This window comes from Heloderma suspectum, chromosome Z, assembly GCF_057233095.1.
Source record: "Heloderma suspectum isolate Gila_16-S chromosome Z, 16-S_ref, whole genome shotgun sequence".
NCBI classification, from domain to species: domain Eukaryota; kingdom Metazoa; phylum Chordata; class Lepidosauria; order Squamata; family Helodermatidae; genus Heloderma; species Heloderma suspectum.
In genome coordinates, this window is record NC_139476.1 from 16256317 (window position 1) to 16273347 (window position 17031).

The following is a 17031-nucleotide window of genomic DNA, read 5'->3' on the forward strand; positions in this document are numbered from 1 at the left end:
TCTGGGTAACTCCAGGGAGCAAGTTTCCCCAACCGGAGGGGGTGGGGGTCCTTCAGATTGGCTGATGGGAGTTGTAGTCCAACACATCTGAAGGCCCCCCCTCCCCCCTGGTTGGGGAAGCTTTCTTCAGAGAATACTTTGAAGGTGATTTGATGCGTGACTGGCCACAATTTGTGGCGATTGATTCTCGAATATATTTTTCCCCCCAAACTCTTATATTTTAATCCTTCCTTTCCTCCAAAACACTCCATGATCCTCCTCCATGTTCATCCTTACAATGACCTTGTGCATTAGGCTAATTTAATCTGTCTTGTTTAATTGATTCTCTGTAAGCTGTGCTGGGAGCCTTTTTGGATGAAGTGCAGCATAAAAATACTTCAAATGAATGAATAAATATTAATAAGCAGAGAGGTAACGATGACCAGCTCAAGGTCAATCGCCCCCTGGTGTAGTAACTATACTAGACACTGAAGCAAAATCCCACCCCTTGTATTCATTGAACCCCTGGTGATGCAACTACATTTGAGGCAAAGTTGGGGTCCATAAGGCAAGGTCCTTTTTGTCTGCTACTAAGATTTGTCTTCTGCTCTCTGCTTCTCAAGGGACCCAGGTGTCCTGATTAGTGCTAGAGACAAAGCCTTCTCAGCTGTGGCCCTGTGTGTGGAAATCTCTCTCTAGGGATGCTACTTTGCTCACTTTTCAGCACCAGGGAGGTACTTCCTTTCTCCTCTATGCTTTAAAACTTTTACATTGCAATAATTGCTGCCAGTTTACCCACTGCTTTTATTTTATTGTCCTGCTCCTTATATATTTTAATGTTCCAGTTTAGCAATGTAAGCCACCCCGAGAGTATTTATTTTGAAGAGCAGCATAAAATTTTTATCAGTTAACTATGTCCAAAGGTAGAGCAGCCATTGCTCCTTGATCCCAGCATGCCTTCCTTGGAAGAAAGAGATCTTGGGGTTGTGGTGGATAGCTCAATGAAGATGTCAGCCCAGTGTGTAGCTGCTGTAAAAAAGGCAAACTCCATGTTAGGTATACTTAGAAAAGGAATTGAGAATAAAACTGCCAATATCCTACTGCCCCTATACAAATCTAGGGTGTGACCACACTTGGAATGCTGTGTATAGTTCTGGTCACCACACCTAAAAAAAAAGATATTGTGGAGCTGGAAAAAGTGCAGAGAAGGGCAACTCGATCAAGGGCCTGGAGCATCTCCCCTATGAGAGAAGGTTACAACAGCTGGGATTGTTTAGTTTGGAAAGAAAGGAGGTCAAGGGGAGACATGAGAGAGGCCTACAAAATTATGCATGGTGTAGAAAATGTAGATAGGGAGACACTTTTCTCCCTCTCTCAAAATACTAGAACCCAGGGTCATCCCATGAAGCGGATGGGTGGGAGATTCAGGATAGATCAAAGGAAGGACCTCTTCATACAGAGCATAGTTAAACTATGGAACTTGCTACCACAGGATATTGCAATGGCCACCCATTTGGAAGGTTTTAAAAGGGGATTGGACAAATTCCTGGGGGGAAAGGCTATCAGTAGCTACTGGTCCTGATGGCTCTGTGCTACCTGCAGTACCAGAGTCATTGAGCCTATGTGCACCAGTTGCTGGGGAACATGGGTGGGAGGGTGTGGTTGTGCTCCTGCCCTGCTTGTGGGTTCCTGTGGGCAGCTGGTTGTCCACTGTGTGAACAGAATGCTGGACTAGATGGACCAGTCTAATCCAGCAGGGGGCTTCTGATGTTCTTATATTCTTGCATACCGTGTGTTTCCACCCTCCATGTGTTTTGCTTTGCTTTAACATTCACCTTGATGCAGTGTTTTGTTGACCTTGAAAGCATGATAATCTTGTGACTTTTTAGTTGATCTTAATGAAAGTATTGTGTTACAAGGAGAAGGACTGGAGTCACACACAGCACAAACATCTGCTAAAAACTGAAACCAGTCTCACAATTTCCTCCCATTGTAGATGACAGGATGGTGGCTGTAACATAACGGTTAATGGTGAGCCTGCAGTGCAACACAATGTTATTATCTCTACATTGCTAGTTTGGGGGACATGAAAAGAGAGAGTGGTTTACGACAGCCCTGCAGTGCTGCCCAGTTATATCTCCCTATTGCAGGTGGGGTATTGATACACAGTGGCTTTCAACAACCCTGCAATGTAGCCCAGTGTTATTACACCTGCACTGCAAGTGATTATGGCTTCCAACAATGCTGCGATGTGATTAATTGCAAGATGGGATTACAATCACTTTGTATCATGATATTTATATAGGGACCGAGAGTGATATCTGCTTCCAACCTCTCTCTAATAAAGGCTTTAAGAACTGTCATCTGCTGTTATCTTTACTGGTGCAATATGACATAAGAAACACACACAATGTTACATGTCATGCAAGATAGAAACAGAAACAGACTCTGCAGATGAATTTCAAGTACAGTCATTCGGAACGGTTCAGAAAAGTCAGGCAAGCCGTAACTGCTCGGTCATGATCAGTGCTGACTTTTGCCCAGTTCTGTGGCAGTAAATATTGGCACTAAAGGATACTTCCAGGCGATATGATCGGATCTGACTGGGATGGCTTTTTGGTTGTTTGTTCATTTTTGGATATGAATCTCATTTGTGAAATAGTGTGGGATCTGGGGGATTCATAATCAAGGCCAAGGGCTGAACGGGCCACTGACATACAGTGTGGATATCACTTCTGTTTGCATTCGTCGTGACACATCATGATCGCAATTAACACATCCCCCATGGGAAAAGAAGAAACAATGTATGGATGCTGCTGTTTTTATGATCAACAAAGTCCCAGTGCTTTGGGATCGCATAGCTGTTGTTGTTGTTCAGTCATTCAGTCGTGTCCGACTCTTCGTGACCCCATGGACCATAGCACACCAGCATCAAACAACATAATAATTTGAAATAATAAACTAAATGAACAAACAATTAAAAATAGAAGAAACAAAGGACCCAGGACAGAAAATTAGGTAACACATTCCTGGGATACACTCTGTTTGTAGAACCCTAGAATGGGAAGGGACCTTAGACAGCACTGCGTTCAGGTTTCCTCCAACCTGGTGCCCTCCAGTTTGGACTCCAGTTCCCAAAATTCCTGACCACTAGTCACCTTGGCTAGGTCTGATGGGAGCTAATGCCCAAATGAACTGGAGGGTTCCAGGTTGGATACGGTTGATCTAATCCAGCCCCCTGCTCAACACAGGCTCTGCAATGCAGGATTCAGCAACAACGTCACTGACAGGTGGCCATCTGGCCTCTGTTTAAATATCTCAGTGGGGGACAATCTACCATCTGCAGAGGAAGTATGTTCCAATGCCAAGTAGCCCTCACTGTTAGGAAGTTTCTCTGAATGTTTCTCTGAAATCTGCTTCCCTGCAATTTCCAACTGTTGGTTCTAGTCCCACCCTCTGGAGCCTCAGAGAACAATGGCCCCATGTTCTGTGTGACGAACTTTCAGATATCTGAAGACCGCTCTCATTGGCTAATTACAGTTGATAAACATATTCTCCATGAATTCTCCTGGGACCTCAGTCTTAAATGTACTTATTGAGAGGTAAACTCCTTTCCAGTCAGGTGCATTTGCATGGGGTGAAAGTTTTAAAAGCCAGTGTGCTGTAGTGGTTAGAGCGTTGGACTGGGACTCGAGAGATCCACGTTCTAGTTCCCACTTGCCCATGGAAGCTCACTGGGTGACTTTAAAAATTAAAACTTAAATCAATTAAAATAAAAATTAATTAAATTAAATTAATTGATTACATTCAAATAATTAATTAAAATTAAAAATATTAATATTAAAATAAGTACTTGATTAAAATTAATTAATTAAAAATAAATAACATTAATTAAAATTAATTCAATTAATACCTCCTTCCCCTCTCCCAGAAAATGCACCTTGGAGAATGTTCCCCCCTATTGACACAAAATAGGGACCCCCAAATACAACTGAAAGTCAGGGGGAGTGTCTTGCCAAATGCTCGCCAATCTCTTGTACAATATTCTAAACTTTTTCTATCTCTAAGATCCACTTGGGCCTAAAGAGGCCAGGGTAAGGGAAACATAGATAGGAAGGGGTAGAATTTCAAGCATGGTCGTCTGGAGATGAAACTTCCTAGCTCCGTTAATCCCCCCCCCCCAAGCCTTTCTCCCCTTTTGGTAGAAACGTGAGAGCTATGTCTGCCCGCCCCCCCAAGAAAGAAAGAAAGAAAGAAAGAATCTAGGATTTTAGACAGCTTTTCCCATCCAGGCTTCAGATTATGTTGGACTACAACTCCCATCATCCTCTGCCATTGGTCCTGCTGTCTGGTGATGATGGGAACTATAGTCCATCAACATCTGGAGTGGAGGGATGACTTATAGAATTGCAGCCTCCAATGCAGACACCTTCGGCTTGCAGTGCAAGTTGATTTAGCCTGACCTGTCAACATGCAATGCATTTGGGAATTTGAAGGGGTGGGTGGGTGCGTGAGATGTGAGGGGGCAATTTAAAGATACTGACCTTTGTTGCACCCTGAGAGGGGGGTTTGTAAAGGGAAGAAGGGAGGGAAGGATGCAGTCTGGGCAGCTGAACCTGCCTCGGCTCCACCTCTAACATGCAATAGCATTGTGACTGGACTACACTCCTCTGCCCGTTGTACATCTCCTTTGGGAGGTCCTTCCAAAGTTACGGTGCTATCACACAGAAGGCCTGTTTTGTTTTTTTTACAAATGCACTGTGTATGTGCATTTATAAATGCACAGCGGTTGCAATCTGCTCAGAGAACGTTAGTGATTGGGCGGATTAGAAATGTACTAAATAAATGGAAATAAACAATAATTTAAAAATCAATGTCTCCCACTGATGGCATTCGGAGAAGATTGCGGACCCCCAGAGCTTTTTTAGCCTACAGCTCCCATGATGACCATGGGCTATGCTGGTTAGGACTGATGGGAGTTGTAGTCCAAAACATGTGGAGGGCCCAGAAGTTGCCCAGCCCTGTACATTAGCGCAAGTCATGTCAACAGTGGACTACATTGCAAGGCTGTTGTAAACCACTTTCAGTCTCAGGCTGATACCCCCCCCCCCAATATTGGCACTGGACCACATTTAAACCTGCTCCCTCTAAGCCTCACAGGCCTCGGACCTGCAACGTGGGGATAATTCATTAATTATTAATTATTGTACTGACATTGGGATTTGCACGAGCAGGGCTCTTTTTAAGCGTTTAGATCTGGAGGCCTTCGGAAATGGTTGGATTGCAATCCCCATCATCCCATGCCATCGGCTGTGCGGGCTGGGGCCGGCTGATGGGGCTTGTAGCCCACCCACACGTGGCTTAAGCATGTTAAATCAATCAATCAATCAATCAATCATCCAAGACAAAACCCGACTTCAGACATGAACAGGCCACTCCTTCTTTGCTGACGTCTCTTCTTTACATAGGTGGAGGGGAGGATAGGCCGATACCCGCAGTAATTACAGCTGCATTAAAATCTCCATCCCTTTATTAATTGACGAGATTTATACTCTGCCCAATAACACAAAAGGTTCTCTGAATCGATATGATTTTTATTTTTTGGGCAGCTTTCGCTTCTCCCCGACCCCACGGTGGACAGTTACGCCCTTACTCAGACGGGAGCCCTACTGAGTTCAGCGGGACTTACTCCCAGGTAAGTGCGTATATGGAGGGTCGCAGCCTAAAAAGACATCCGCCCGAAGCGAACCCGGAACCCCCCTACAGAAACGCCGAAACCTTTCCTCTTTTTCTTCGGTCTATGCATGCTTGCCCTGCCCCGCGCGTCGTTCTCGCAGCGCCTCCTGGGAGCCGTAGTTCTCTTCCCTCTCCCCGGGCCCGAAGCGGGTGGCTTATTGGCTGAAGGGGGAAAGGGGCGGGCAGGGGCGGCCGTGCGCGTGCGCAGCAGAGGACAGCCAGTGCGGGACGCGGAGAGCAGGAACATGCGGGGGGCTTAGAGGGGCATGTCTGTGCTCAAGGTGCAGGGGGCGCTGCTGCGGGGTACAGGTGAGGGGCTCCGGGGCAGGGGGGAACCGGGGAGGCCCCTCCCACGCGGGCACACTCCCCCCAGATTTGGGGGTGGGTGGCTCTAGACCGCCCTTGCAGTTGGGGGGTCTCTGTCGCTTACTGAGCGGGCTGAGCCCCCCCTCCGAGGAGGGGAATGAACCCCCCTCCCCCTTGCAGTTGGGGTGGGGTCTCTGTCGCTTACCGAGAGGGCTGAGCCCCCCCTCCGAGGAGGGGAATGAACCCCCCTCCCCCTTGCAGTTGGGGGGGTCTCTGCCCCTTAATGACAGGGCTGCCCCCCCCACGATAAGGAGAGTGAAGTCCTCTTCTCTTGAAATGTGGGGGCCCTTGTTCCTTAATGAGAGGGCTGATTCCCCCCTCTTCGAATAAGAGTGAAGCCCCCTTGAGTGAGGGGTGAGCCCCTCTCCCCTCCTAGAACGGGGGGAGGGAGTCTTTGTCCCTTGCTGAGAGGGCCTGCCCCTTCATGGATCACTGCCTTGTTGTGGCGAAGGGGCTTGCGTAACTCAGTGAAGCCATAAGCTATGGCGTGCAGGGCCACCGAAGACGGACAGGTCATGGCAGAGAGTTCTGACAAAACGTGGTCCACTGGAGAAGGAAATGGCAACCCACTCCAGTATTCTTGCCAAGAAAACCCCATGGAACGTATCCCAAGGCTAAAAGATATGACGCCGGAAGATGAGCCCCTCAGGTCGGAAGGTGTCCAATATGCTACTGGGGAAGAGCGGAGGGAATTTCCAAGTAGCGCCAGAAAGAGTGAAGCGGCTGGGCCAAAGCCGAAAGGACACTCAGCTGTGGATGTGTCTGGTGGTGAAAAGAAAGTCCGATGCTGTAAAGAACAATACTGTTTAGGAACCTGGAATGTCACATCAATGAATCAAGGCAAGCTGGAGGTGGTCAAACATGAGATGGCAAGATTGAACATCGACATCTTGGGAATCAGCGAACTAAAATGGACAGGCATGGGCGAATTTAATTCAGGTGACCATCATATCTACTATTGTGGGCAAGAATCCCTTAGAAGAAATGGAGTAGCACTCATAGTCAATAAAAGGGTGGGAAAAGCAGTACTGGGGCACAATCTCAAAAACGATAGAATGATCTCGGTACGAATCCAAGGCAAACCATTCAACATCACAGTAATTCAAGTCTATGCCCCAACCACTGAGGCCGAAGAAGCTGAGGTTGATCGGTTCTATGAAGACCTACAACACCTTCTAGAACTAACACCAAAAAAAGATGTCCTCTTCATCATAGGGGATTGGAATGCTAAAGTAGGAAGTCAAGAAATCACCGGGATAACAGGCAGGCATGGCCTTGGTGTACAAAATGAAGCAGGACAAAAGCCAATAGAGTTTTGCCAAGAGAACATGCTGATCATAGCAAACACTCTTTTCCAACAGCACAAGAGGCGACTCTACACATGGACGTCACCAGATGGTCAATATCGAAATCAGATTGATTATGTCCTTTGCAGCCAAAGATGGAGAAGCTCCATACAGTCAGTAAAAACAAGACCTGGAGCTGACTGTGGCTCAGATCATGAGCTGCTTCTTGCAAAATTTCAGCTTAAATTGAAGAACGTCGGGAAAACCACTAAACCGTTCAGGTATGACCTAAATCATATCCCTGATGAATATACAGTGGAGGTGAGGAATAGATTTCAGGGATTAGACCTAATAGACAGAGTGCCTGAGGAACTATGGACGGAGGTCCGTAACATTGTTCAGGAGGCAGCAACGAAATCCATCCCAAAGAAAAAGAAATGCAAGAAAGCCAAGTGGCTGTCTGACGAGGCTTTACAAGTAGCTCACGAAAGAAGGGAAGCGAAAAGCAAGGGAGAAAGGGGAAGATATACCCAACTGAATGCAGAGTTCCAGAGAATAGCAAGGAGAGACAAGAAGGCCTTAAATGAACAATGCAAAGAAATCGAGGAAAACAACAGAATGGGAAAGACTAGAGATTTCTTCAAGAAAATTGGAGATCTCAAGGGAACGTTTTGTGCAAAGATGGGCATGATAAAGGACAAAGAAGGCAGGGACCTAACAGAAGCAGATGAGATTAAGAAGAGGTGGCAAGAATACACAGAAGAACTATACAGGAAAGATCTGAATGTCCCTGATAGCCATGATAGTGCGGTCACTGAACTTGAGCCGGACATCCTCGAGAGTGAAGTCAAGTGGGCCTTAGGAAGCATTAGTAACAACAAAGCTAGCGGAGATGACAGTATTCCAGCCGAGCTATTTAAAATCCTAAAAGATGATGCTGTTAAAGTGCTGCATTCAATATGCCAACAAATCTGGAACAGTCAACAGTGGCCACAAGACTGGAAAAGGTCAGTTTACATTCCAATTCCAAAGAAGGGCAACGCCAAAGAGTGTTCAAACTACCGCACCATTGCGCTCATTTCACATGCCAGCAAGGTGATGCTCAAAATCCTACAAGCTAGGCTTCAGCAGTATGCGAACCGAGAACTACCGGAAGTACAAGCTGGGTTTCGAAGAGGCAGAGGAACTAGAGATCAAATCGCCAACATTCGCTGCATCATGGAGAAAGCAAGAGAATTCCAGAAAAACGTCTATTTCTGCTTCATTGACTACGCTAAAGCCTTTGATTGTGTGCATCACAACAAACTGTGGCAAATTCTGAAAGTGATGGGAGTACCAGACCACCTTACCTGTCTCCTGAGAAACCTGTACGAGGGTCAAGAAGCAACTGTATGAACCAGACATGGAACAACCGATTGGTTCAAAATTGGGAAAGGAGTACGACAAGGCTGCATATTGTCACCCTGCTTATTTAACTTATATGCAGAGTACATCATGAGAAATGCCGGGTTGGATGAATCAGAGGTCGGAATTAAGATTGCTGGGAGAATTATCAACAACCTCCGATATGCAGACGATACCACCCTAATGGCAGAAAGCGAAGAGGATCTCAAGAGCCTCTTGTTGAGGGTGAAAGAGGAGTGTGCAAAAGCTGGTTTGAAACTCAACATTAAAAAAACTAAGATCATGGCATCTGGCCCCATCACTTCCTGGCATATAAAAGGGGAAGAAATGGAAGCAGTGACAGATTTTACTTTCTTGGGCTCCAAGATCACTGCAGACGGTGACTGTAGCCATGAAATTAAAAGACGTTTGCTCCTTGGGAGGAAAGCTATGGCCAACCTAGACAGCATAGTAAGAAGCAGAGACATCACCTTGCCGACAAAGGTCCGTCTAATCAAAGCTATGGTTTTCCCAGTAGTAATGTATGGCTGTGAGAGCTGGACTATAAGGAAGGCTGAGCGCCGAAGAATTGATGCTTTCAAACTGTGGTGCTGGAGAAGACTCTTACGAGTCCCCTGGACTGCAAGGAGGTCAAATCAGTCCATCCTAAAGGAAATCAACCCTGAGTGCTCATTGGAAGGACAGATAATGAAGCTGAAGCTCCAATATTTTGGCCACCTAATGCGAAGAGAAAACTCCCTGGAAAAGACCCTGATGCTGGGAAAGACTGAAGGCAAAAGGAGAAGGGGACGGCAGAGGATGAGATGGCTAGATAGCATCACGGATGCAATGAATATGAACTTGAGCATGCTCCGGGAGAGAGCGCAGGACAGGAAGGCCTGGTGTGCTATGGTCCATGGGGTCACGAAGAGTCGGACACGACTGAACGACTGAACAACAACAACGAGAGGGCCTGACCAACCCTCCCTACACCACTCCCGGATCTGGCATCCCACTCTCTTTTTGAGGAGCTCCCCAGTGGTGCAGCCCCTGCTTTGCAAGCAAAAGATCCTGGGTTCAATTCCTATTTTATCCAGTTGGGAGGATCGGGCAGCAGGTGGCCAGGAAGCCCCTACTCTTCTGGCAACCCCTGGAAAATCTGAACACAGTTTCCTATGTTCCTGTTTATTCGGAACCATGAGGACTAGTGTCTTACTTGATATTTAGGGAACGGATTGTGTCGATCCCAGCAGAAGCTGGGTCTCGGGTAGCCGGCTCAGGTCGACTCAGCCTTCCATCCTTCCGAGTTCGGTAAAATGAGTACCCAGCTTGCTGGGGGAAAGATAGTCACGAATAGGGAAGGCCATGGCAAACCACCCCGCTACAGTCTGCCATGAAAACGCCAGCGAAAGCGGCGTCCCTCTAGGGGTCAGCAGTGACCTGGTGCTTGCGCAGGAGGAACCTTTCCTTTCCTTTCCTTTCCTTTCCTTTCCTTTCCTTTCCTTTCCTTTCCTTTCCTTTCCTTTCCTTTCCTTTCCTTTCCTTTCCTTGTAATACAAAACGAGGCACAGAGCCCAATGGGGAGAGAATGAGTTCAGCCCAAGCCTGTGACGGGGCTTTTTGGGGAGTGGAAAGGGGTTCAGTCCCCTCCTGGGGGAATATCGGAAATGGCTTTATGCCCTTTTTTTGGTGCTGGCCACCACATAATGCAAATCTTTTCCGTTGTCTTGCAGAGAGCCTGCGAACCGGGCTGAGGAGTTACTCCTCAACCAGGGCCAAGGAAGAAGCCCGGAAAAGATGGACGTGTGAAGAGACAGAGTTGCTGGAGGGTAAGTTAATTAAAAAAAAAGAAAAAGAAAAGGTTAATTCACACACACAGGGCGGCGAACCCAGGACTGCATGGCCACCCTCACCTATTAATTAATTAATTTTTTAATTCAGCGGAGGGCAGAAGGTAAATCTTCATCTCCTGCGAGATCTCTGGGTGACCTCCAGCCAACCAAAGCAAAAGTGTTTATTTCATCTGTAGACATTCCCACATAAAACAAGGACCAATTAAGACGTACGAGAAAAATTGATCCAAATATATACTACAACGAATTGTAAAGAAATAAATACTAAACATACGTGCATCACACAGAATCAGCAACCAACTTTACATTGTGAAGAGTGCCCATTTCATCCCTCACCCAATAACTGTTAGCCATTAATGAACTGTGATCTCATTTTAATAGCCACTGCAAATTATTTGGCTGTTTGTTCTGTGTGAGCGGCTCATCGAAGGTGAACTCATGTGAGAGGTATGATTTGAACTGGGGGCTGTGCTACACCAGCAGATAAGCTCTAGTGGAAACTTTACAGAGTCTTAGGTTTTAGGGCGCGATCCTATGCATGCATGTTCAGACAGAAAAAAACCCTACAACTCCCAGCATTTCCTACCTGGGCAATGCAGGGAGTTATAGGACCTTTTCCTGTCTAAACATGCACAGGAATTGCACCCTTAATGTCTTTATTTACAACGTTTCTGTGCTGCCCAATCACCGAAGCTCTCTGGGCGGTTCACAAAACCAAACTGAAAATCATAAAATACGATTGCATAATGAAACACCATCTATAAACATTAAAAAGTTTTAATGTTTTAAAAGTTTTAATTACTGTGATAAAAACTAGGGTAAAACCCAAAGTAAAAGCTAGGATCTATTAGGTGGACCCAGACTTGGCTACAGAATTGGACTCAAAGGATGCTTATCAATGGGGTCTTCTCAAACTGGGGAGAGGTCCTGGGCCCAGTGCCCTTCCACAGTTTTATTAATGACTTCGATGAGGAGGTGCAGGGAATGCTTATCAAGTTTGCAGATGACACAAAATTGGGCAGGATAGCTAATACGCTGGAAGACAGAAACAGAATTCAAAGTGATCTTGATAGACTGGAGGGCTGGGCAGAAAACAACAGCATGAAATTTAATAGGGATAAATGCCAAGTTCTGCACCTAGGAAAAAGAAACCAAATGCACTGTTACAAGATGGGGGATACGTGGCTCAACCACACTACAAGCGAGAAGGATCTTGGAATTGTTGTCGATCACAAGCTGAATATGAGCCAACAATGTGATGTGGCTGCAAAAAAGGCAAATGCTATTTGGGGCTGCATTAATAGAAGCATAGCTTCCAAATCCCGGGAAGTACTAGTTCCCCTCTACTCAGCACTGGTTAGGCCTCATCTGGAGTACTGTGTCCAGTTCTGGGCATCACACTTTAAGAAGGATGCAAACTGGAGAGGGTTCAGAGGAGGGAAACCAAGATGAACAGGGGACTGGAGACAAAGCCCTATGAGGAGAGACTGAAAGAATTGGGCATGTTTAGCCTTGAGAAGAGAGGACTGAGGGGAGATAGGAGAGCGCTCTTCAAGTACTTGAAAGGCTGTTACAGAGAGGAAGGCCAGGATCTCTTCTCGATCATCCTGGGGTGCAGGACATGGAATAATGGGCTCAAGTGACAGGAAGCCAGATTCCGGCTGAACATCAGGAAAAACTTCCTGACCGTTAGAGCAGTACGACAATGGAAGCAATTCCCTAGGGCGGTGGTGGGCACAGAAAATCAAGAGACTCATGACATGCTGCTATATGCCTGAGGGAAGTGGGCTGTTTGAACCTGGCACCGAAAAGATGACAATGTTGGTGCCAGGCGGGCCTCATCAGGGAGATTATTCCAGGAATGGGGAGCCACCACTGAGAAGGCCCTCTCCCTCGTTGGTGATAGAAACAATGGTGTAATAATACTTCTTCAATTCACATGACAGCACAGTCTTTCCCCCTTTCTTTCTTTCCTTGCAGTGCTCGAAGCTAGGGTCAAGCAGCTGCAGGCCGACAAGGTATCGGAGGTGGAGATTGACAAAGTCCAGGTGTCATGGTCCAGCCGGAGCAGATTCCTTCAGCCTGCCCCCCTGCAGGCAGCGGCTGTGCCCAGCCCGGCTCGGAATGATTCTGTCCCAAAGCGTGACGAATGGGCTGCTTCCCAGCCCAGCCGCTGGATGGAAAAGCTAAAGAAGGAGAAGACGATCAAACACAAGCGGCTGCTGAAGCTGGAAGCCAAACTCTTGGCCGTCGCTCCAGGTTCCGGGGCGAAACCCGGCTCAGCTCGGAGTGGAGTTGGCCAGGCCAACGAGAGCATCCCCAAATCGCCTGTGAAAGAGACCCGTCCGAAGGGCCAAGCCTCCAAGCCGCAAGACCCCACTGTGACTCAAGGCCATCGCAGTGATCACGAGGCAGACTTGGATCCTGGCTCTGCAGCCCCTGAAGAACGAGGGTGCGTTCCGAGCTGGGGTGGTGCGCAGGGGAAGCCGCCCCTGGAAGGGGAGGACAGGAACTGCCACAGAAATGTTCAGCTCGGCCTTTTGGCCTACCTGGACACCTGCATTTTCCTGGACCAGCTGGAGCGAGCGCAGCAATGCCTGATGTTCTATCACCGCTCCCATGCGCGGCGGAAGCTTCTGGATGCGCGGATGTACAATCTCATCATGCACGGATATGCCAAGAAGGTAGTGGCTTTGCATTCTGCGTGCGGGGCTGTGTGTGTGTGATCTCGGGGCAGCCTTTTAGCTTCTCAGCAGCCCTGCGAGGTAGGCAAGGTTGAGCGGTGGTGACCTGTTCCAGGGTAGGGGGTGTTTCCTGCTCATAGCTATGGGAGGGATTTGAATCCAGGTCTCCCCCGCAATTCAACATCACTGTGGTGAGCCAGGCTTTTAGGACGACAGGGCGGTGTAGCAGTTAGAGTGCGGGATTGGGACGACTGCCAGTTCACCCCCCACCCCATTCGGCCATGAAGTGGCTTCGCCCAGTCGCCCTCTCCGGCCTACGTCGCAGGGCAGTTGTGAGGATAAAATGTTGGTGTTGGGGGTGAGGGAATGGACTCTGGATTTTTTTTTTCCTGCATTTATATGTTTGCCCAATAGTGTACATCAGGGGCAGGCAGCCTAGTGGACTACTGCACCCATCATCCCTGACCATTGGCTGATGGGTGTTGTAGTCCAAAACATCTGCCTTTCTTTCTTGGTTCAGAAGCTTCCATTGCTGCAGAATGCAGCCGCCTGGATATTGCTGGGGGCCAAGAGGGTGTGTGATCATGTCACCCCAGGGCTGTGGTAGTTTTGTTGGTTTCCCATGTGTCTCCGAGCCCAGTTTTAGAGGGCTGGTTTGAAGTTTTAAGGCCTTCAGTGGGGTGGGCCCAAGTTACCTGAATGATCTCCTTCTCCCATACCAGCCTGCCCTGAGTCATTAACAGCATCTGCCACCAATGGTTGTTAAGCTAGAGAGTACAAGGGAGAGTGCCTTTTCGGTGGTGGCCCCACCCTGCTCGAATCAGCTACCATCGGGAGTTTGTTAAGCCCTTTCTTTGCAGGGGTTGAAGCCCCGCCTGTATTCACCAGCCTTTCTGTAGCCTGTGGGCTACAGGTTTTCTTGGCTTTATCTGTGATAGTGGGTTTTTTTAGTAGCCAGTGTGGTGTAGTAGTTAGTGTCAGACCAGGACTCGGGAGATCCGAGTTCAAGTCCCTGCTTGGGCAGGAAGCCCACTGGGTTTTTTGGGCCAGTCACTGACTCTCAGCATAACCTACCTCACAGGGGCGTTGTGAGGATAAAGTGAAGGAAGATCATGTTCTCCTTGCAAGAGGAAACAAGGTGGGATATAAATATAATAATAATAATAATAATAATTAGATTTAAAAAAATGGAATATTGATGGATCGCTGTTTAAAATTGTACTTGTTTTGCAGATTATTTTAATCTTGTATGCTGCCTTGAAAGGCTTCTACCCTTAAAGGTGACCTACAAAATAATAATTTTAATTAAATAAATACATCCTCCCACTAGGGTGCCCTGCGACAGGTGGGTCGGCTTTTCTCCCTGCTGGATGAAGCTGGGCTGAAACCTAATCAGGACTCCTATGTTGCTGTCCTGAGCTGTTTGGGCCGATCCGGTATCCACTCCCATGTCACCGCCAGGTAAAGAGTTTCTCTGAATATTTGTGAAGCGACGAGGAAGAGAGGAGGTCCTAGGAGTTGGCGTCTTGTTCTTTGAAAGGTCAAAGAGAGGGGTTTCCTGGAAAAATTTCCCTGTGCTGATTAGCTAAAGGTCATTTGTGTCTGGGAGAAATGTCATTTTGCATGGGGAAGTTTTCTGATCCCCCTGAGAGTGATTTAATTTAGCCTGTTTATTTGTATTTAGTAAACGACAACCCCTGCCCCAATGTTCCCCCAGTTACTCATAACACAATGGCCCGGTTTGCACATAACGTTAGCAAATTGTGGGTTAATTAAGCTACGGTTTGCCATGCAGCATTCCGCAGCCATTTTGATTATTCAACCCTCTATTGGGCTGATGGTGGGGGGGTTACTTACTTTGTGACATCAGAACCTGGGCACTATAGGTTAATCAATTATTAGTTAGGGTAACTGTGGGTTGTTTTACCCACGATTAACCTATAGTATCCGGGTTTGGATGCCACATAGCAAGCACCAGTCAACCCAGTTGGGGGTTGACTATTCAAAATGGCTGCGGAATGTGCCCGGCATGTGCCATGGCAAATCATGGGTTAATTAATCATGGGATTTGCTGCTGTTACATGTGAACAGCCCTGATAGCATGTACTTCCCTCACATCAACTGGGTTCACACAAGGCGACAACCTACACTCAAAGTTGACCGTGGGTTGTTGAACTGTGGGTTGTTGCATTGTGTGAACTCAGCCACGCTAACAAAGCGTGGTCTGTTAACTATGAACAACCCACGAAGAGAACCTGTGGTTTGTCGTTGAGTTGTGAACTGTAGGTTGTTAGTGGTTCACAAACCGTGGTTTGTTAGAGTGGCTGGGTTCACATGACACAACAACCCACGGTTCAACAGCAACCCACACTCGACCCATGCTCAGCCTTGAGTGTGGCTTGTTGGGTTGTGTGAATCCAGTAAAAAAAATTTAAGGGTACTGAAAACAGTCGACCCACTCATTTTAGTACCCCAAAGAGCTGTGCATGATATGGCGATAACCCCTCACTTGTTTCAACAGAGGGCAACTCTCTTCCGCTAGGATTCTTGGGACACCTTCAGTTTCACTGTCACTCCATTTATTTCATATTGTCCAGGTTCAGACATCACAAAAACCCAGGTTATTTTAAAAAACTCTGGGCTGTTGCATGAGAAGCAGGGACAAGTGATCACACTCATTCTTGCTGCTGAATTTAGGAAATGGAACATTTTCCACAGGACAATTAAGTGCTGGAAAATTCCACCTCCCTGTCACCGGGAGAGAGTGGGCAAGACTGCATTCTGCTTGTGGAATTGCAAGGAATTATGAAACCTCTAGGAAAACAGGATGCTGAAATAACACAGCGCATAGTTCAGCTATGGAATTCGCCATGACAAGCCGTAGTGATGGCCACCAATTTGGATGGCTTTGAAAGGGGGCTAGACAAATAGAGGAAGAGAAGGCTATCGATGGTTACTAGTCCTCATGGTTCTATGCTACCTCCAGTCTCAGAGGCAGTATGCCTATGTGCACCAGTTGCTGGGGAACATGGGTGGGTGGGTGCTGTTGCATTTATGTCCTGCTTGTGGGTTTCCCGTGGGCAGCTGGTTGGCCACTGTGTGAACAGAAGGCTGGACTAGATGGACCCTTGGTCTGATCCAGCAGGGCCCTTCTTACATTCTCATGACTGCTAGTGTGATCCAGGTGGGCTTGTCTTACATTTTTAGCTGACCGACGCTCCCCATTTGGTCCCTGCCATCCACACGATCCACCCCCAGGCTCAGTTTCAGCCCGTCATCTGCTGTTTCCCCACCACACAGGTGCCTCCAGCAGCTGAAGGAAGATGGTTTCCGTCTGGAGGATCTCTTCCGAGATGCCGTGTTCGAGGAAGACGAAGCAGAAATGGCCCTGAAGGCCATCCGGAGCGTCATGCCAGACTTCCGGCCCCCGCCGCCTCTTCACCAGCATGAAACCTGCACGCTTCCTCTCCTCCGAAAGTTCTACGTGAAGGTAAGCCGTGGTGTGTCTTTGACGCCTGGATGCCGAATGCAACTGCCCCCTGTCTGTAGAAAAGTATCTTTCCCCAGAAGCGGAACTGTTATCCCTGCTTGTACGGAATGGACACATAATTTGCACGTGTCTTGGCCTAGTTGGCATCGCTCTTGCCTCCTGCTTTCCAGCTTTTTACCCTTTCCGCATCAATCTATGCTCTAGAGCTTCATGGCAGGCACACTGGAACCTCTGTACGCTTCAGAACGGGGAGG

The 17031-nt window shown here is 47.6% G+C and overlaps 1 protein-coding gene across 4 annotated transcripts in view; it reads left to right on the plus strand.

The window, feature by feature from the left end:
* Positions 1 to 5909: 5909 nt before the first annotated feature.
* The window catches only part of POLRMT (RNA polymerase mitochondrial), a 48782-nt gene continuing 37660 nt past the window's right edge, over positions 5910 to 17031 (plus strand). For 3 of the 4 annotated variants that reach the window (XM_084826226.1, XM_084826224.1, XM_084826227.1), the window contains exons 1-5: positions 5910 to 6024; positions 10484 to 10579; positions 12584 to 13287; positions 14618 to 14748; positions 16588 to 16777. In XM_084826226.1, coding sequence (XP_084682352.1) covers positions 5982 to 6024; positions 10484 to 10579; positions 12584 to 13287; positions 14618 to 14748; positions 16588 to 16777 — 1164 coding nt within the window. In that variant the 5' untranslated portion in view covers positions 5910 to 5981. The remainder of the gene's footprint in view (positions 6025 to 10483; positions 10580 to 12583; positions 13288 to 14617; positions 14749 to 16587; positions 16778 to 17031) is intronic. The other variant, XM_084826225.1, reaches the window with a different exon arrangement.